At 37.5% G+C, this 19,887-nt stretch overlaps 3 protein-coding genes across 6 annotated transcripts; 1 reads left to right on the top strand and 2 right to left on the bottom strand.

Moving 5' to 3' along the window:
• The first annotated feature begins 111 nt into the window (after positions 1-111).
• sycp1 (synaptonemal complex protein 1) lies at positions 112-9,931 on the top strand. Of its 4 annotated transcripts, none has more exons than XM_046383104.1 (35): positions 112-250; positions 1,533-1,617; positions 1,950-2,037; positions 2,121-2,164; positions 2,282-2,446; positions 2,637-2,704; positions 2,838-2,911; positions 3,024-3,082; positions 3,569-3,635; positions 3,778-3,821; positions 3,911-4,019; positions 4,574-4,668; positions 4,753-4,937; positions 5,031-5,098; positions 5,178-5,239; positions 5,356-5,472; positions 5,584-5,688; positions 5,848-5,951; positions 6,057-6,165; positions 6,271-6,341; positions 6,424-6,505; positions 6,592-6,654; positions 6,735-6,797; positions 6,882-6,944; positions 7,069-7,185; positions 7,270-7,380; positions 7,479-7,571; positions 7,671-7,745; positions 7,857-7,943; positions 8,124-8,183; positions 8,588-8,641; positions 8,784-8,855; positions 8,939-9,040; positions 9,125-9,187; positions 9,303-9,931. In XM_046383104.1, the coding sequence occupies exons 2-35, from the start codon at positions 1,534-1,536 to the stop codon at positions 9,441-9,443; spliced, it is 2,964 nt and encodes a 987-aa protein (XP_046239060.1). In that variant the 5' UTR covers positions 112-250; position 1,533; the 3' UTR covers positions 9,444-9,931. The 4 variants fall into 4 exon arrangements, with proteins under 4 accessions (XP_046239060.1, XP_046239058.1, XP_046239059.1 ...); XM_046383102.1 differs by having other exon boundaries at positions 8,037-8,183; XM_046383103.1 differs by lacking the exon at positions 6,735-6,797 and having other exon boundaries at positions 8,037-8,183.
• Positions 9,066-11,741, bottom strand: si:ch211-105j21.9 (sialomucin core protein 24-like). The gene is made up of 4 exons (XM_046383107.1): positions 11,575-11,741; positions 10,599-11,104; positions 10,351-10,506; positions 9,066-10,244 (listed from the first exon to the last, which is right to left on the bottom strand). Exons 2-4 carry the CDS (start codon positions 11,089-11,091, stop codon positions 10,117-10,119), a joined length of 777 nt encoding a protein of 258 aa, XP_046239063.1. The 5' UTR covers positions 11,092-11,104; positions 11,575-11,741; the 3' UTR covers positions 9,066-10,116.
• A 798-nt stretch (positions 11,742-12,539) lies between these two features.
• On the bottom strand, positions 12,540-19,347 carry slc5a8l (solute carrier family 5 member 8, like). The gene is made up of 15 exons (XM_046383106.1): positions 18,840-19,347; positions 18,450-18,515; positions 18,134-18,185; positions 17,627-17,694; positions 17,274-17,428; positions 16,900-17,040; positions 16,682-16,811; positions 16,490-16,578; positions 15,852-15,964; positions 14,532-14,599; positions 14,335-14,421; positions 14,027-14,220; positions 13,235-13,344; positions 13,030-13,115; positions 12,540-12,918 (listed from the first exon to the last, which is right to left on the bottom strand). Exons 1-15 carry the CDS (start codon positions 19,191-19,193, stop codon positions 12,811-12,813), a joined length of 1,821 nt encoding a protein of 606 aa, XP_046239062.1. The 5' UTR covers positions 19,194-19,347; the 3' UTR covers positions 12,540-12,810.
• Positions 19,348-19,887: the final 540 nt, after the last annotated feature.

The following is a 19,887-nucleotide window of genomic DNA, read 5'->3' as shown; positions in this document are numbered from 1 at the left end:
AGAAAAAGCATGCAGTTGTTATGTATGCATTTATTGTCCCTTGTTGTCCGATAATGGATGTATAGTTTGTCTTCCTAGTGGCCGCGACACCAAGCTTGAACGACACGTTAACGTCACGTCACATATACAGAGCCAACTCTTGCTCACGCGCATAAGGTGATCAGGTACAAACCGTTAAACAGTAAACATTTCAACTGAGGTCATAGTAAACGGTAAATAGCCTAACGCTACTTAACAAAAGTAACAACAGGTAAGTAACTGCTCGGCTGTTTTTAAACAAAATTATCGTCGTGACAATGTTTTTGGTAGCTGTTTTGTTATTATTTCGTAGGACCTGCTCAAGATAAGTTAGCTAACTGACGTTAAGTAGCTAAGAAAGATGATGTCAAAGTGACTCCGGTTAACAAGAAACGTTAGCTGAACCAAATCTTAATAACAAACTAACTACTTTACCTGGCCTTGGCTAATCTAACTTCTGGTCACTGGGTTAATATTAATGTCATTAAGCAATGTGAATGTAGTCTGACATAGTCCCTCATACTTTATTCCGAAAATAAACGTCTCAAGCTTGATAAACTCTTATGTTGCCATTAATGTCAACAGTTCACGCTCAATAAACGTTACTCAGTAGTGAGATGTAACGACTACACACACACTGATCAGCCATGACATTATGACCACTGACAGGTGAAGTGAATGTCGTTGATTATCTTGTTACAGTGGCACCTGTAAGTAGGTGGGATATAGTAATAGACAGAAAGTGAATGTTTTTTTTTTTTACTTGAAGTTGGTGTGTTGGTAGGTAGAAAAAAATAGGCAGGATTTGAACCACCCTGACAAGGGCCAAATTGTAATGGGTAGACAACTGGGTCAGATTATCTTCGAAGTTGTAGCTCTTGTGGGATGTTCCTGGTCTGCAGTGGACAGGACCTACCAAAAGGGGGCCAAGGCAGGAAAACTTATGAACTGGTGAGGGGACATGGGCGGCCAAGGCTCACTGATGCACATGGGGAGTGAAGGCTGGCCCCTGTTGTCCAGTCCAATAGAACAGATACTCAAATTCCTGATAAAGTCAATTCTGATTCTGACAAAAAAGGTGTCAAAACACTGCAATGCAATGCAGTTTGTTGTGTATGGGGCTGCACAGCCACAGACTGGAGGGCTGTTATTCTGGGCTTTTTAGAGATACATGTTTCTCACAGGACAGAGACACAACAAGCACTTGACCTTATAGAATATGATGTAGTACTTTAGATAATACTACCCAACAGTATATTAAATAGTTTAAACTGGCAAAACCATAAACATCTACAGCAGTGAAATGCAACAGGCAAATTATCACAGCAGTAAAATTCATCCAAAAACATTATTTATAGTAGTAAATACATAATGCTTCCATACTTCTACCTAAGTATGGTTTTGGATGCAGGACTTTTATGTGTAGTGGAGTAATTTCAATTTGGTATTAGTACCTGTACTTGAGTAAAGGATCTGCATACTTTGACCAATAGCTGTACTTGTGGTCTTTACAGGATGGAGAGAGACCGAGGTTTTAACTTCAAACTGTTTGTACCTCCCAGGGTGAATAGTGGACAGGTGTCTCCTGTTCAACCTCAGGTAAGCAGTGAGAAATGATTTCATGAAGACATTGCAGCAGATAAGTTAAATTAGCCAATAATAATAAGATAAAGGTGGACAATGGTTAACCAACAGTGAAAACTGTTGACTAAAGTAAATGGAGAACACACTGATGCTCACTCAGCAAGTCCGACAGCACAATAATTATCAAACTTTTTACCAGCAATAAAAGTTTTTCACAGTATGCACAGTTGAGGGCATTGTTTTCCAGCTGTAAGCTGAAAGCATTAATGAACAGAGGCAGCTGTAGCCTAAGGGGCAGTATTAATTAGTACATATGATGACTAGACATAAATGTTGTTTTTCCCTAGGGTTACAGTAAATCTTTTGACAAATTTGCGCAGAGCATGTCATTCCCCAATACAAGCTTGGTTGCACCAACTAAACCAACCAGACAAGGTATTTTCTATTACACACTACATAATTTCACACATATCATCTATCATAAATTTTTTAATAAATTATTGTCTCTGTTTTTAAAGACCTTCCCAAGATGAAAGTTGTGCCACCAATGGAAAAGGACAAGGTAGTTTTTTCATTGTACAAAAAATCAAAAGACATTTTAGTATAGAATACTATACTTTGCAACGTGTTTATTGTAAAGTATGTCAGTTTACTTCCCATCATTGTTATTACTCCCCAGATGAATTGCAGTCCTGGACAGCTTTATTCTCAGCTGTTTGATGAAGTTGAGAAAATTAAGTGCTGGAAGGCCCAGGTTGACACTGACACCATGCAAAAGGAAAGGAGACTGCAAGAAAACAAAAGAACAATTGAAACTCAGCGCAAAGCCATTCAAGAATTGCAGGTGTGTGTCACCGTGACAGTTCTCTCTCTCTCTCTCTCTCTCTCTCTCTCTCTGTTTCCTCCTCCTCTGTATCTCTAAACACATATATAAAGTAATCTTTTTTCCTTAAAAGGTTATTTATAAAAGACTAGCAGCCTACTCTAACACCCTGTGATATCTGTAGTGATATCTGTTCTGTCTGTTTTCACAGTTTGCAAATGAAAGTCTTACCATAAAGTTGGAGGAACATATCAGTGAAAATGAGGATTTGAGAAACAAGTATGAGTTTTGTTTGTGTGAAGCTGCTTTGAGACACAATAGATGTGCCCTGTAACAGCCACATGACGCTTGGTTTTTCAATTCTAATTGTTTTGTCTATGTAAATTATTTTGTTTCCAAATGTTAAATACAGGAACAACGCAACAAGAAACTTGTGCAACATCCTCAAAGATACTTTTCAGCGGTCAGCTGAGAAAATACATTTATGTAAGTTACTCTCAATATTCTGCCCAAATCATGACTCAACCAGCCATATTATTAATGTGTGAAAATAATGACATATTGCTGCATATTTTATAATCATTCTTAAATTTTGTAGTTGAATCTGAGAGGGAAGAAACACATCACCTGTTCTTGAGAAACAGTGAAAGTATTCAGGTAAAACTCAAAATGTATATGTTTTTTTTTAAAAATTCATAATAGTGATTGTTGGACAGTTTTAGTAAGACAGTAGTAGCTTCCTCTTTGCAGTCGTGACTGAATATTATTGTGTTCATGTCAGAATTACAAAATTTAGATAAGTAGAATAGCAGAGTTTGATTGTCACTGATGGGAGATTTTACAGCAGTGGGCTTCTCTCCCATTTTTCTCTCCCTCTGTTTTTCACCTCTGCTTTTTATTCCTTTTAGCTCTCTCCAAACAGGTATTGCGGTTGCAGAAATACCTGTTTGGAGATGCAGCTTTGGTCGATGTGTCCTCATTTGAAACAAAGCTGAAGCAGTTCTCATAATGCTTTTGGTGCATATTCAGCCATTTAAAACGATAAGTTCACCTCAAAACACATACGTGAAATACTCTAAGTGTGTTTGGGCCTTAGGACAAAAGGTTTGCCTGTCAGTTTACAAATAACTTTTTCCTCTGCAGAAATTAATTGCAGCATTTGAAAGCCTTCGTGTTCGAGCTGAAGCTGATCAACAGGAGATGGAGAAAGGTTTTGTTTTTACTACAGTAACTCTGAATGTTATATTTTAATCAGTTAGAAATAACATGAAAGATCAAATATACCTAAATTGAATATAGAATTGAAATATTGATAGATTAATAAGCAAGAGAATTAACTTTTTTTTTTCCAGTCAAAGAGGACTTTCTGCACTTTGAAGATCTAAAAGAGAAAGAGGTCAGTAAAATAAAACTCTTTAGATAGTCTACTTGATTAAAGTGTGTATTTAGAAACAAACAGCTTTAGGATTGACACTACATTCACAGATTGCAGTCCTTCAAACAAAACTCAAGGATAAGGAAAATGAACTTCAGCAAATCCTGCTTGATTTCCATGAAACCCAGAAGCAATGCAAACAGCTTCAAGATGCAACAGGTAAGATCAAAATTAAATTAGAATAATAAAGATAGCATGCTCGTAGCTGTTTGTTTTTAGATTCATAATTTTGCAAAAAATATTATTCTATACTTTTGTAAACGTTGATTAGTTTACAAAAGCAATTTCATCAGTTGTCATTTTGTTGAGCATGCAACAATGTTTTGTCAAGCATAATAAGAAAAATGATCAAATTAAAACGCTAATCCAGTTTCCATCTGGTAAGCAATATGATCCAGTGAAGTTAACAGTGTGAACACTTGACTAGGTTCTTAAGGTTTTTTTTTGTTTGTTTTTTTTTTTGTTTTTTAGTTAAATAAGTAAACTCTGAAGTAGATACCTGAACTGTTACACATGTCATTCTTGTGTGTCCAGTGTCTTAATACGTTTGAATAACTGCTTGGAAAGTGACTTGGAAAGTGGAAAAACAGACTTTACTATAAAATAATTAAAGTTTTTGTACTTTTCAAAATGTTTTTTTCTGTAATGTAAGTTCACTGAGCAACATTAGAGCACTTAAAGATAATATTATTAAATATTTACTAATCTTACAGATGAACAATGTGAACTTCTCAAAAGCACAAAAACTGAACAGGAATCCTTTCTTCAAGAACTACGCTCTGCAGAGCAGCGCTGTAAAGAAACTGAGGTGAATGTGTTGAGATCATTTTCAGTGAAATTGGGATCTGTGGTGTTCTGTCTGCTTTCATTAAGATGTTTTCTTTTCCCACAGAAAAATTGTGAAGCTATCACTGCAGCGCTGGAACAAAGCAAAAAGAAATATGTAGAGATGATTCAAAGCAAAGACTTAAACTTGGAGGAGATCAGCAAAGTCAAAAATCAACAAGCAGAGAAGCTGGAGCAGATTCAAGCAACTGTTCTGGATCTACAGAATTCACTAGCCTTAGAGATACAAAGGTACAACTAAATCCTGAAAATCCATAGCATTGTTCTGATCAAATACAGTTTTTCCCTCATGCTCTTATGTTCCTGTGATGACTCATTTTTAAGGGCCAAGGAGCTTGAGGATAAACTCATGGCAAACAACAAGGAGCTTGAAAGAAGAAACACACTTTTAGGTAAGCATCACTGAGGGAAATATGTAGATATTTTTATTTGCTGATATGTTGGGCCATAAGAAAACATTTTCCTCAACAGGAGAGACCATGGAACAGAGTGCAAAGAAAGATGCTCAGATCAAGCTCCTTGAAGATAAACTGGTACAGGGAATTTTGATCTTCTAGAGGGGTGTATTCTTTGCTTCTATGCCTTTCAATGTAGTCTGAATACTACATAAGATGACTTGAAAACACTCACACTATTCTGTTGTTCTTAGGACAAGGAATCAAAATCCACTGACTCCATGAAGAATAAGATTGATGTCACTGAAACCAAAGTGAAGGAACTCACGGCCGAACTTTCTATGAAAACTAAAGAAACCCAGCTTTTAAAGGTGCTGCAGATAGACACTGCACCTCATAGGTGACAACGATATTTATTCCCTAGTCTAATACAGGTCATTTAAAATGTGTACTTTGATGCTTCATTTTTTTTATTGACACAGAATGAAGCAGAGGTTGCCTTCGCTGAAAATGGTCTACTGAAGATGGCTTGTGAAGCTGCTGAAAAGGCACAAGAAAATTTAAAGGAGAAGTCCACAGTGATAGAGGTTTTTACATGATTTTTCCCTTCTTGTTGCACTCATCATCTCTTACCCACCGTTTTATCGTTTTGCAAAATTGCTTTTGTAGTGAAAAAATAAAATCAGTGAGATTGTTTATTATATACAATACATAGCTTCACTGCTTCACTTTTTGTATTCTCTCAGATCAAAGTGCAGGAGCTGGAGGCACAGTTCTTAACTGAAAGCAAGAAAAACAGAGAACACACCTGTCAGGTGGAGCAACTTAGAAAAGACATTACACAGCATGAGTAAGTTCTGAATAGTCAGCCATTCCATAATATTAAAGTATACTTTAGAATAGTATATTAAACTGTTGTAATATTAATGGATAATTGCCGTTATGTCATTTTAAGAGAACAGTACAAAGAGCTACTATCCAACTTTAACGAGCTCCAGTCTGAGAAGACAGCCATTCAACGGCAGTTTGAGTATGGATCGTCTAATATGAAGGCAGAGATGAAGGTCTGACTGATTTAATCAAATACAGATACTGTTAGGTGTCAGTTAATTTATTTGTTTATGTATTACTCACATTTGTTGATTTGATTAACAACTTTGACTGTTCAGGTGAGTGAGGAGAAGGTTGTGAAGCTCACAAGAGAAATTCAAAGACTGAAAGAAGAAAATCAATGTTTACGGTGAGTTTTCACTTCAGAGGCCTCAAGAGGATTGACATTATGTAGTTTTTGAGGTTTGTATTTGTATATTTCCATTTAACAGAGAGGAGACAAACTCCATTAAAACCAGATTTCAAGGGGAATATCTGAAAACTGACACTCTACAGAGGAAAATAGAGGAAAATGTAAGTGTGGCAGTTAAGCCATTTATCAATAAAATCATAAGAAAGCAAAATGTTAAATTAGGATTTATTTATTCTTTTTTGTTGAGTGTGAACATCTGCAGAAGAATATTGCAGCAAAAGAAAAACAAATCAAAGCTATGGAAACAAAGGTGATTATAATACTGAAACCTTAAAATGCTGTTATTGTTGATCATTTTGTGTAAGTAAGAAGACATTGTTTGTTTTTTAGCTGTGCAGCCTCAGGAAAAAATTAGAAATGACATTTAAAGGCCAGGACGAATGCCAAAAAGAGGTCTGTGATGATTATGAAACTGTAGATATGCAATAGGATGTCTGTGTAATTTATTCAGCTGACATCTCACTTGTGTATTTTCAGAATAAATTGCTTAAGAAACAAATGGCAAAGGATGCTGCAAAGTCTAGTCAACTTGAAAATGTGGTATGCTTAAAATTTAAATCTGTTTAAATTTAGATATGAATAGAAAAAACATAGCCATATATGATGCATATGATGATATGAAGTATAGCCATATATGATGCAAATGGTTGTTTTTTTGTTTTAGATCAATGGTCTTCATGAGGAGTCCCAGAACCTTAAAAGACTGAACGAGGAAGGCCATCAGAAATTGCTTAAGAATCTTGAGTCCAAATCAGCCTTTGCAACAGAGCTTGAGAATGAGGTTACTTGTGAAACATTGTGTTCTTTTAAACAGTTTTAGTTGCACAGAATAAAAAATTAAGAATAAAAGCCTCATGTGTGACAGGTACATCAGCTCCGATTAACTGCAGCAGAGGCGATCAAAAACAAGGAAGACACAGAGCGCAAGTGTCAGCACAAGATAGCAGATATGGTTGCACTGATGGAAAAACACAAGGTAAAGTCATCATAAAATGTATGTTGTCTGAATCTAGTTCACCATAACTGTCAGTCCAACCACATTGCACTGGAAGGAACTTGACTTGTTTTTACTAGAGCCAGTACGACCGGATGGTTGAAAAAAAGGATGCAGAGCTTGAAGAGAACAAGAAGAAAGAGAGGGACATCGCTGCTCTCAGAAAATCACTGGTATCATGCTGAAAAATCAAGAGTTAATGTTTATCTAAAACAAATAGATGAGATATAAATTTCATCCTAACATGGCCCTGAACAAATTGTTCAAATCAGGAGTTGGATCTCGAAAAGTATAAGACGCATAATGAGCAGCTGAAGCAACAGCTAAGGACAGAAGTGGCAGAGAAGGTATGTCCTGGTTTCAATCAGTTTATTTATGGCTGCATTCACTGACACAGGTTGTAATTTACCCTTTGAGAAAATACTGATTCTTTGACAAGTACTTTTCATTGCTGTTAGGAAAACCTGCAGAAGGAGCTAACTGATTTGAAGAAAGAAATGTTATCTGTGAATGTCACTCAGCTGTCAGAAGTAATGAACAAGCAGGTATACAATCTGTACATTCACGAATAGGCAACCTCTGATGATGTGGTTTGTCTGTACTTGTACTTAACCAAGAATTGATCTTCAAAATTATAGTTACCTGCCTCAAACTGTAAACAAGGGAAATGTTCAGAGGCTCCAAAAGAGAGCTCTTCAAAGAGACACGTGTTTTATTTCTCCAAGACCAAGAAACCTCCCTCCTGCAGCAAAGATGATGGATTTTCAGCAGTTATGAAGAAATCTGTGAGTTTATCACACATTTTTAGACAGACTGAGCAAATTGTGTCATTTTTACTTGTTGAGATGGCTTGGAAATCAAATTAAGTTTTCCATAACTTATTGTGTATTAACTGACCTGGTTATGCCTTTCAGATATTGATTTTATTGGGGATTCCAACCTATAACCTTTCAACAGTTTTTGTCTTTGTCATAAAGATAAACTGTCCTTTATTTTCCTAAATTACGTGTGAAATAAAGAAATGGGAGGCGTTTTGGTGTGTTTGCATATCTGTGTAAAGATTGTGTATTTTTGTTCATGGGTAAGAGAAGTGTCGTTCTCTGTGTACGCTGTGTGTCAACAGTGTAAATATTGTTGAATGATAATTGGAATTTAACCGTGAAAACATTTTGTGTCTTCTGTCGTTAAGGAATCTGACACTGAATCCATCAGAACATCAGGTCGAACAACACCAAAGACCAAGGTACACGAGTGAATCTATTCATTGAGTACATTTTCTCTGGGTATGATTGGGACTAGTATGTCTTAAGAGTTTAGTCTGTGTGGACCTGTCTGCTATTCACCAGTGCATTCATAATAACTCTGAAAATGTCTTTTCATCATAGGAAATTTACAATGAAGACCTGCAAACTCCAAGAAGAATAACAAACAGTGCTGGCAAAAGATCAAAGATCAAAGTAACACAGAGCGTTATTGTGACATTTTCCAAAAATGAATAAAACTATTTTTGCTGACATTTACTCTTTGAAATTCCTCACAGTCCTACAGAATAAGGACACCTCCTGCTCTGGCAGCACACTGGGCAAAGCACAGCATAGAGCTTGACCCCAAGTCTGACAGCTCTGATCAAAATGATGTCTTGGTGAGTTATATAGAAGTATATAGGACCGTACACTGTGTTTTTTTTTTTTTATTATTTGCTGATTTGTCCTTCTGTTCTTACCAGAGATTTGCAAGTGCATCCACCCCCGAGTTTTCTGCTCCACTCTGCAAAGGCAGCATGCGGAAGGTAATATGACAGTAGCAGTGTAATGCTGTTTGAAAATTAGAATTATGCATTTTCTACACGGACAAGTAAGAATTGTCCATTAACTCATTAAAAATATGGATCAACATTTTGTCAGATCCAGAGCCCTGTCAAGAATAAGTCACCAGGGAACTCCTTGAAGCTAGCTGCAGTGAAAAGGATGAGAGATTCTGGTTGGACAGCTGTTATTGGCTGTGACAAAAAAAAGAGGAAGAGCAATGAGAAGATCTTTGCTTAACTAGTACTGTTATAAGTCAGATAAAGATTAATTGCAACAGTATTGGACAGGTGCTTGATCAGACTATTAAAATGCCTATATAATACTGTTAAGGAGCTAATAGGCAACAATTATAACGGCAGGCAGAATTATTTCTCAACATAGAAAGTATTGTTATGGATCAACTAAACAGTATTGTTAACAGATGTGTTCAGGTGTTCATATTCCAGTATGTTTTGGGTTTTGAGAATTTAGGTTTTAAGTGACTGCAGATATGTACACTTTAAGTACCTTGAAAAGAAAATTGTTTTTGTTGAATAATTTATCTTAACTGGTGTTCACATGAAATCTGATTCATTCTTAGACAGGTTTACATTGTTGTTGTGGTTAAGGTGTTGATGTAGTTGTTATAGATATTAAATTAAATTAATGTTAAATAATTAACTAAATTAACTGATGTATCCTAGTATGGACAGTGATCTGAATTAAAGTAATGTTCAAATCATTCACTATTGTCCTTGTTTGAATATTCGCCCTTCAGTATTTGCTCTTCTTCGCCACGATTAGCCTCTCAAAAGGTCTTTGAATTTCACTTGGGTGAAATTTCAGTATTCAAATTGTCAGTTGAGGAAACTTGGTTTTGTCCAAGCCTGTTGAGCACTAAAGTTGACCTCAAACTCTAAGAACTCTGTCCTTAATGAAGGAACTCAAGGCGAAATTGAGATTGATCTGCCGGGACTGTTGGTACATTGTCGTATATCGGATGGCCATCGTAAAGTCCTCCAGAAATAACGAGTGTGTCATCATCCGTCGCAAATGCATCTGTGGAAAATTAAATATTAAATGTAATAATAATGAAATTGGTATTTTAAAATGCTAATAAATGAAATAGTTTGCACTGATTATATGATAAAGGGGAACTTATTACCTGTGTCATCAGAGTTGTTAAGAGGTTGATGCAAATATTGGATTTTCTGTTTGCATTTGTGAAACATGAACACAACCAATGCTGTAGCAAGAACTCCAAGTACAACGCTGAAGAGAATAGTCATACTCTTTTCTGAAATGTCTAGTGGCAAATCTGCTAGCACAGGGAAAAGGGAAGCAAAGTGAGTCACATGAGATCAACATACAATGAGCAATTAAATCATTAATAAAACAATACCTGATGTTTACCTTGTGTGGTTTCATCCACTGAGTCTGAGGTTGTGTTGACAGTGTGAGACGAATTTGCAGTTGTTACTGTAGTATCAGGTGTACTTGTATAACCTGCTGTGGTCGGCATTGCTGGTGTTGTCGTTGGAGTGTTATGTGTTGTGGTCGTCAGTGGGGTACTATTTGTGAGAGGAGTCACGATTGTTGTTGACTGAGATGTCTGGAGATTAATTGTGCTCTCAGTTGTGGCTGCAGTAGTTTTGGTGAATGTTTCATTGTCCCAGGTCATGCTGGGAAACGGAGTCTCATTCTCCGTCAGGTTTGAGGTAGTAGTTCCCTGTGCAGTGAAGTTAGATATATTTGGCATTGCAGTCATGTGTGTCAGATTACCAAGAAAGGGCAAGTCAGAGTTTGCTGTTGTTGGTGCCATGGTCAAATTCCCATTTTCTGTTTGTGCCATAACAAAAGAGAGGGCCAGAAGGTAAGAAGCCTGCGTAGAAAAGATGGTATCCATGGCAAGTCCTGTACTGGGAATCAAAACACTGGCTGAAACAACACTTAATTAAAACTTAAATAAACACTAAAAACATCATTTATGCCTCCCTTACCTCAGTTACCGTGTCACAATTTAGACTTAAAGGGAAGCCACCCACAGTGTTATGCAATGAAAACAACACCTTAAGCATGGTGTGTAACCTTTTGTAAGTGAATTATGGATATGCAGTTCATTTACAAAGATTACATTCAGATCTACTTAGAACAGAATTACTGCAAAACTGACTTCATATACACCAAACATGGTTGTGTGTGCACTAAGAAAGTACATACTTGCTTATCAACTCTGATCTGTTGCAGTTACGTCAGTGGAAACACCTCTAATCTCCTACTCCCGTGAAAGTTTGACTAAGTTTAAATCTTGTTTAAGAATTAAGCTACGTTTGTGGAGCTTAGTGCTGTAGACTAATTTAAAACAACAAACAAAAACAAACAGGCTCACCTTGTTTTGTTATTATCAGTGAAAACAGTAACTTCTTTTTCCTGGCAGTGAGTCTGCCTCCATGTCACGGCTAACTCTCCACTCCTTATAAACCTGAGACGGCTAAAGGATTGATTTGTTGGCACAGTGGCAGGTAAAAGTGGGCAGGTCAGTACTTTGTAAACTTCCTCTATTGTATGTTGCCAGGGAGACAAAGGGCAGGGTTACTGGTATTACCTAGAATAAGCTCGGTCTCTCTCTCTCTCTGTAAATTTAATGGTCCTTATAAGAAGGGCTGTAAAATATTCATATCCATTTTCAATTCATAAAAGTTTTGTAGAAGAGAAACTGCTTTGCGTAATTCATAATTATACAGGAAACATACCTTTTACTGGCATCCTCTTTATTATACATTCCAGTGTCATACACTCTGAAATTCTTTGTTGAATGTGTATACTTGTGTACATGTGTTTTCAGTAAACACGGTTGAACTTGGTACAAAATATTTATTATCAAGTAGAATTTGTGACTGATTTGTAGTCTATAAAGAGTACACAATTTCCATATGAAATAACAAGACAATTCACAAAAACTCCCAAAACAAATGACAATCATTTCTTCAAAACAGTAATGCTATTATACAGATTGTGAGTAACAACAGTATTCCAGTGTGTCAGCGTGAAGTAAAGAGCAAACTGTGCTTATCAGTGAGAACAAATGAACAAAGGGCAATAAAAGTTGTCACATTGCTACTAAAATGGGAGCAGCTCAGCCAGTGTGGGGATAAAAAATGTGGTGACCTTGTGTTATTTTGATCTTTCTCCTAATTGTTCTGAGAAACAGTACAATGGCTGAAACATCCTGGTCTAATTAAAGGATTATATCACCAAATGTTGCATTCCATTTTCCTGCTATATACTGTATTTCTAGCCTTTCTCCTGCTGTTAAAGCACTTCACGTGGGTTGCAGTATAAATAGACAAGTTTTGGAATTTTAATTACATCCTTTTAAAGTGCAGTTTTGCTTTTGCCCAGATTTGTCACTGGTTGTCATGGTGTTTCTTAAGGTGGAATCAAACCTATTTTGCATCTCAATTTTAGCGTGATATATAAAATTCCTACTTTTTATCAACTTAAGTAGGTACATACATAGATTTACAATTACGTGTTTTTGCAAACAAAATACATTACAGTGATGTAGCAGCAAACAAGTGTGGCATTTATGTGTTTATAAAAAAAAATAACTGATATAGTCACTTTATAGTTTGGTTGCTTTTTCAACATCATTACTCATGATGTCAGAGTCTTTGAATGTTGGGTTGTCAGCTTCCATGTGAAAGTCAGCCTTCTCTGTGACATCTGATGCCTGTAGAGAACATTCCGCAAATTATTAATAGCGACCGAACCTTGTCTAGTTAGATGAGTAATATATCTTCACTTCATTACCAGTTGTCTAACAAAAGGACCAGTCTCTTACCTTGGATTTATGACACCAGCTGAAGCAGATCAGATCACTCGATCTCACAAACAGATCAGGGTTGGTTTTTTCTTGCTTGCATCCACCTAAAAAGAAATTGGCTTATATTGTGAAAACGTGTTTCTGGCAGATTTAGATTGTAATATTAAACATTTAGACCATAGGAGCATTTATGTGCCTCTGCAGTTGAAAAAAAGTGTCTCACCTGTGATCACGCTCACGAGCAGTCCAGACACGATCGTGGTCAGTGAACCAAAGAGAGCTAAGTAGACGTATGACAGAGAGTACCAGGAGTCTGCCAGGGGGGGCCTGACACTGACACACAATGGAAATCATTCATCCTTGTGTCATTCTATACTTGTTACACCATGATTGGCATTTCTTTCTGCTGTTACTGCATGAAGTAGGGCTGCAAGTAATGATTATCTTTATTATTCATTAATCTGGAGATTATTTTCTTTGTTAATCTTTCAGTTAGTAAAACATTAGAATACATTCCGAGGTGATAATTTGTTTTGCATAGCCAATAGTCCAAAATGCAAAGCTTAAAAAAAAAAACAAAACAACAACAACAACAATTAATCCATTATGAAAATGGTTGCAAATTATGTTTCTGTCAATGAAGAATTGATTCACTAATAAATTGTTGCAGCCCAGGGATGAAGTGTGTATTGTTTAGAGATAAACATCCAGACTGAGCGAGATTTTCTAGATTTTCACTTGATCACTGTGTATATTGACTGTATTTCAGAATTTATTTTGAAATGTATTCAAAAATATATTTCTGAATTGTAGTCCAGACAGCCACTGGGTTTCTATAATGGACCACAACTGAGCAACTAAATGAACTGGCAAATAGAATTACATCTTTTTAGTAGAGTTTGAAGCCTTATACTCTATACTATATATATTATTTGCTTTAAAATGCTAATGAATAGTCATGTTTATTGAGATTGTATCATGTGCTTGATGGATTGTTTTATGTAATATGACTCACTCAGGCTGTGGGGTCAGAGTCACTGGACTTGTCCACGAGGCTGGTGTTGTGTAGGTTTGGCCCATTGTGCTGTTGCAGTCTACAGTGCTGAGATGGAGAGGATTTGTCTTTTCAGCTGGCGGTGGATAAATCTGGCCTCCAATTCCCACCCACAAAGTCAATACCAGACCAATGATCAATCCAACAAGTCCCCCCTGTAAAGTAAAAATGGCTGTAGTCAAACACTTCCTGGATGTGTCACAGTTTTCTTGGCGTTGTGAGAGTGTGCTGTTGTTATAGTGAATGTCCCATTAATAGGAAATACTCACTGTTGAATTTGATGTGCGGAATAGCATGCCTAATAGGTAAAGACCAAGAAGAGGCCCGCTGATCATCCCAAATATGGACAGAGCTGCCTGGAAATAAAAATAGATCAGAAGGTGTGTGTGGGTCTTAATACTCAACATTGGGTGGTGCTGTAGAGCAATAAATGGCTGCAGTTAGTGCACAAGTTGGAGAGGTTTACCTGCAAAATGCTTCCCATCAGTGAAGCAACTCCAGCCATCCCAATACAAAGTGCACCAAAGAATACACCTGGGAGATGTTAAAATCAAGATCAGTGAAATAAAGGAAAAAATCTAATCAGCACTTTGACAGCACTGAAAGAAACACTTGGTGTAACCTAAAGCAGATGTGCTACATATTTTCATACATTTTCCCACAATAATTTAGTGATAGATATAACTGAACTGTCTAAATTTTCATTCTGTTTGTTTTCTTGATTTTTCAGGGTATTTTCACATCTTGAAAAGTCTCAAAAAGCATTCAGTTCACTCAAAAAAAGCCTTAGAAGGTATTAAAAGGTCTTCAGTTTGATTTCCCAAAGTTCAGAATATTCAGGAAAGAGACTTCCTGAATATTTTCTCTTGCCTCAGAGGCAGTGGCGTTAGCTGTAAAATGTTTCTGTATCCTATTGCAGGCTGTCAGGAGATGTTACCTATGTATGAGAGGGATTGTTGCAACAGTGGTTTGTGGGCACTGAAGGCTGTCAATCCATTTTTGTGATGTTTCAACCAGCACCATTAGACCTGTAGCAAGTACTGCCGCTGTTGCTTGATACAGTAGCTAGGAAGCTCATTGTCTCATAACAGGCAGGTGTTAGTGTTGGCAAAAATGCAATTCATTATATAAAACTGGTAATTATTGTTATGTAATGTGGAAAGTACTGGAAAAAGACCATGTCATCCACACTTGTTTTCACACTTGTTTTCCATCAGACTTTAAAACTTCTGTTACCTGATACTTTCAGAATTTTATGTGGTGGGTCTTAATTTTAACTACCAGAAAACTGCAGAAACCCTGTTTTCTTATTTGTCGAGCATTGTGATTGCTAGGAAATGCCAAGACAAGCCACACCCTTCTCCTTAAGCTGACAAAAAAAGGTTCTAGTACCTACATGTTCCTACCTGTCGAGTTTCTCAGTAAGACCCAGAAAGACTCTAAGTTCTCGTAGCATTAAGCATTGTTTGGGTATTGTGTCCTGTCTGTAGAAACAAAAACCTTTTCACAAGTTTTGATGTAGTCTTTGAATAAACAAGCTTTTCTCCTGAACAGCTATCAGGGTATCTCTCTTTTCCACATTCTGATCATGTCGTAACTTTAATTTTAGCACTTTAATTGCCTGCTAACAACAACAAGATAAGATAATGGTTATCCTGGTGTCTGCTGGAATCTCATTCTTTGTGCTACACTGTAGTATTTATGATCACCAGAGTGTACTGTAAACCCATAGTAAATTATGAAATGTTTCATTTTTTTTTCAAAAGTATGTTTTTACACAACTTACTCAGGCCCATGTTCATCCAGGTCATCTGTTTCTCTGTGAGGTTTTTGCCCAGTGGAAGAATAAAGTCTTCCACTGTGACAGCGACGAGAGCATTAATGCTGGAGGACACTGTGCTGAAAAATATGTAACAGTTTTTTGTTTTTAGTCACTGAACGTAACAGAAAGGCTGATGCATTGAAGGTTAAACAAACTTGTTGTCATCAGTGGAACGCTGACAGGTATCAACATAATCCGCATATTGCCAGCTCATTCTTTCCTTAGCATTGTATCTTATCTTTGAGAGCATTCCCTTATCAACATAGCATTTATGACTAATGTAATGTCCTTGTGGCTGTTTTCTCGCCTCACAGCAAGAGAGTTCCAGGTTTGAATCCCGGTCTGGGGATTCAAACCTGTGTTCTCCCTGTGCCTGTGGGTTTTCTCCGGGTACTCTGGCTTCCTCCCACAGTCCCAAAGACATGCACATTAGGTTAATTGGCTACTCTACATTGCTCCTAGGTGTGAGTGTGTGTGTCTCCTTTTGTGTGTCACCCATGTGATTGATTGGCGACCAGTCCAGGTTGTACCCTGCCCAAGCAGTTTAGAAAGTGGATGGATGGATGGATGGATGGATGGATGTTCCTTATGTCATGCCTTACCTAAGGGTACCACTGTATGCAGCAGCCACAAATAAGCCTGGGATTCCAGGGTAAACTGCCAAAATATCCATGACAAGGTAGGGCAGCAGCTGGTTTACAATATGACATTTTTACAGTTAATGCTTAGTTACCTAATAAACAGCATGATATCCATATGTTGATGAGTGAAGAGAAAATAGCAACTGCCGTTACCTGGTCAGGGGTGCCCACATCACCATTTGTAAGTGGGTCACAATTCTTGTAGATTGAGAACATGGTGAGACCAGAAAACACAGCCAGACTCACAGTTATCCACAGGCCTACCATGTTCACATACAGAGCCCTGAGAAATGCAAGAAGGCTTGTCAGTGCACGAGCTCTCGCTCACAGATGATAGTATACTGTTTGCATGGTACTGCAGGAGTGCTTACATCTTGGCATGTCCCAGAGTTTTGCAGGAGATGTAGCGCTGCACCTGGGACTGGTTGATTGAATAGATAGATGCCCACATCACGCTGCCACCGACTGTGATAGTCCAGAAGGTATGTCGCTTCAGAGGATCTGGGTCAAAACTGTGATAAATGTCAACAACATATGGCTTTACTTTACTATTGACAGATGACACTTCAGAGACAACTTTGACACTTTGGGTTTTCTTTTTGGATTCTAGAGCATTTAAGAGTTACAGGAAGCAATTACATTAGACAGTTGAATTTGTCTTCTCTGATTCAGGAAGCCCTATCCATCGGATATCATAATCAGTTTAAAATAAACAAATTTGACCTAAGTTGGCTTGTATACTTACTCAAACACCTCTAGTCGGCCTCCTTGTTCTGCATCTTCCCAAATCTTCGCCAGGCCTCCCTGCAGTACAGCTCCTCGAGCTATAACAGCCACAAAACCTGCCAGCATGACCACCATCTGCAGTACGTCTGTCCAGATTACTGCTTTCAGTCCGCCCTGAAACAAAATCCATGTTATTTCCAAGTACTTTTTTAAGTCTTTCCAGTTCAGTGATAGTTAAAGCTGTTAAATGTGTACAACTACACATTATTTAGTCAGTGTTTGTATACATTATGTACGGTTTGCATACAGTCCAAGACACAGATCATTCCTTCAACACAAAATGTAACACTTTTTGACATGCACGGTACCAACCAAAGTGCAGTAGATGATGCACACTGCTCCTGTAGCCACCAGCACTCCCCACAGGTTAAGTCCTGTGACTGAATAGCAATTAAAAACAAAGCTTCATTGTGATTCATAATTAAAATAAGCCTATTTAGACATAACAACATGATAGTTTTAGTAACTTCAAGCCAAAGATTATATATCAACCCTAATAATTTGGTATTTAACTAGTTTAATTTTCATTTTATTTCAGTCAACAAATGATCATTGCAAAGAGATTAGACAGAGCACTGCCATCAGGTTGCTACAGTGTACTAAGCTAATAGTTAAGTAAGACTGAAAAAACAAAAAACAAACTAAAAATAAAACTCTCCTTGTTTGTCCAGAAATTTTGTTACCCAGAAGAAATAGACAGGAGCGTTTGTAGTAAGTGAAAAAGGGTCAAAGTCTCAAACAGTAACGCAGGACTGCAGAGGACCATAGCAGCATATAAAGTAAGTAATAATTGTTACAAGAACAACTGTATAGACTTACTTTGATTTAGAGCAAGAGCTGGAGCGTAGATGACCAAACCAGTGTACAGGGCCTGAGAGAAGAGGCCACCATTAGTTGATTAGATGGAAACACAACAAGCATGTGATTCATATTAATCTTGGAACTGGTATCACAAATCAGTTTTACATAAAGTCAACAGGAAAGAAGACAGGTGCTTTTTTTTAGCATGTTACATTTGCCATGTTAATTATGGATGTTTTTTCCATTCTTCATTGTTTTGTACTTTTGGTTTTACTTATCTAAATACAAAGTTATTGAATATTCATCGTTTTTAAATCAAAGTATGTTTAGTTACCGTCTGTACAATGTACATCGACGTTCCAATTACCCGAATGGGCCGGCTGAAGCGCATCTCCAGGTACTAGAAACAAACAAAAAAAAAAGATATTCAGACATCATTCAAACGGATCATTTGTGTCATACACAGTGCTTTAGTTTATGCATCTATTTACAAAATGTTAATGTTGTTTTTTTGGTTTTTTTCCCCTTTTCAAGAACAGATTTTACAGCATTTCTGTGCAGCCCTTGGTTGCCATGGTAATGTTTTCTATTTCTTTCTGTAGCCTACCAATAAACTCACTTTATTGATCTTTATTGAAGTTATTTCCTAAGTTAAGTTATTTCCTGCTGCACCTCTCTGCCATTGTTTGTGCCATGTAAAGATTTACAATTGGTGTTTCCTTACCTCATAGGCACTGGTGATCCCCAGTCTGTAGAAAAGTGGGACAAAGATTTCAGCACTGACGGCAGACATGATGGCATAGGAGATGCCGAAGAGCCAGAAGGCAGCTCCAAATCTGTAGGCCTCCGCCGGTGTGCCAATGACTGTGATGCCAGACATGAAGCTGGCCGTTAGCGACATAGCAACTGGCACAGCTGTCATTTGCCGTCCACCGAGCAAGAACTCGGCGCTGCTGGTCTCCTTTCGGCCTCTGGTGGCCTGGAAAAGGCCAATGCCAGCTGCACCCACAATGATTCCAGCGAACACCACATAATCCCACACAGAAAATGTGGCCACTGGACCACCTGTACCAACCATGGTTAGTTCAGCAGAAGGAGCTTCCTTTCAGTTCTTCTTTCTGAAAGACAGTCAAGAGTGCTTCGACTCAAAAGGATTTCGTATTATCCAGTGTTGCTAATGTTTAACGTTCTTCCTTTTAAATGATCCTGAAGTGGTCAGATATACGAACTAAAAAAAGTGCTTTTCGGTGCATTTCAGACTGTCAGGCATATTTCAGTCAACTGCACTAAAAAGCTTCCCTTGAAACCTCCAAAAAAGAATAGAAAATTCCAAAGAGTTTTTGTTTTAGACTGTGTCAGTCCTGCTATACACTAAAGTAATTAACTGTTTCAGCTACATCTCCTGCAAGGAGTCTGGTCTGCTCTGATGCATTCATCAGACTATAAAGATTAGTTCACTTTAGTTAATCATCTATCAAGGACATGCAGTACAGCCCTAATTTTAGTGGTTGTAAAAGGTGGTGATTCTGTGGTATACCTGAGATTGTGTTCTGATGTCTTTATTCCTTATGAAACAAAATGACATAATGACACATCCAGGAGGGGAATTTATGCAACTGCAGGTTACTCAGTAGTTACTGGTTAAGTGAGAATTTTCAGGGGGCAGGACAGTTTAAATGGTTAAGGTGGGGTCACAGCTCCTGCTGTCACATCTTTTTTTTAAGTGTCACACACTGACATGTGATAACTGTTGCTTTACTTAGCACCTCGAA

Source organism: Scatophagus argus, chromosome 3, assembly GCF_020382885.2.
Source record: "Scatophagus argus isolate fScaArg1 chromosome 3, fScaArg1.pri, whole genome shotgun sequence".
Classification (NCBI taxonomy): domain Eukaryota; kingdom Metazoa; phylum Chordata; class Actinopteri; family Scatophagidae; genus Scatophagus; species Scatophagus argus.
Note: the sequence above shows the minus strand (reverse complement) of the source record. Positions and strands in the feature narration are given on the sequence as shown.

Bases quoted from the DNA above. Each gene is read 5' to 3' on its own strand.
- sycp1 (XM_046383102.1), top strand. From the start codon at position 1,534: ATGGAGAGAGACCGAGGTTTTAACTTCAAACTGTTTGTACCTCCCAGG. The intron at 5,952-6,056 runs GTAAGTTCTGAA...TGTCATTTTAAG, and splicing joins AAAGACATTACACAGCATGA to AGAACAGTACAAAGAGCTAC. The intron at 7,944-8,036 runs GTATACAATCTG...TCAAAATTATAG, and splicing joins CAGAAGTAATGAACAAGCAG to TTACCTGCCTCAAACTGTAA.
- si:ch211-105j21.9 (XM_046383107.1), bottom strand. From the start codon at position 11,091: ATGGATACCATCTTTTCTACGCAGGCTTCTTACCTTCTGGCCCTCTCT. The intron at 10,507-10,598 runs GTAAACATCAGG...TCCCTGTGCTAG, and splicing joins AGTGGATGAAACCACACAAG to CAGATTTGCCACTAGACATT. The intron at 10,245-10,350 runs GTAATAAGTTCC...AATTTTCCACAG, and splicing joins TAACAACTCTGATGACACAG to ATGCATTTGCGACGGATGAT.
- slc5a8l (XM_046383106.1), bottom strand. From the start codon at position 19,193: ATGGTTGGTACAGGTGGTCCAGTGGCCACATTTTCTGTGTGGGATTAT. The intron at 17,429-17,626 runs GTTGGTACCGTG...ATTTTGTTTCAG, and splicing joins GCATCATCTACTGCACTTTG to GGCGGACTGAAAGCAGTAAT. The intron at 13,116-13,234 runs GTGAGACACTTT...ATTTCTTTTTAG, and splicing joins GCTCGTGAGCGTGATCACAG to GTGGATGCAAGCAAGAAAAA.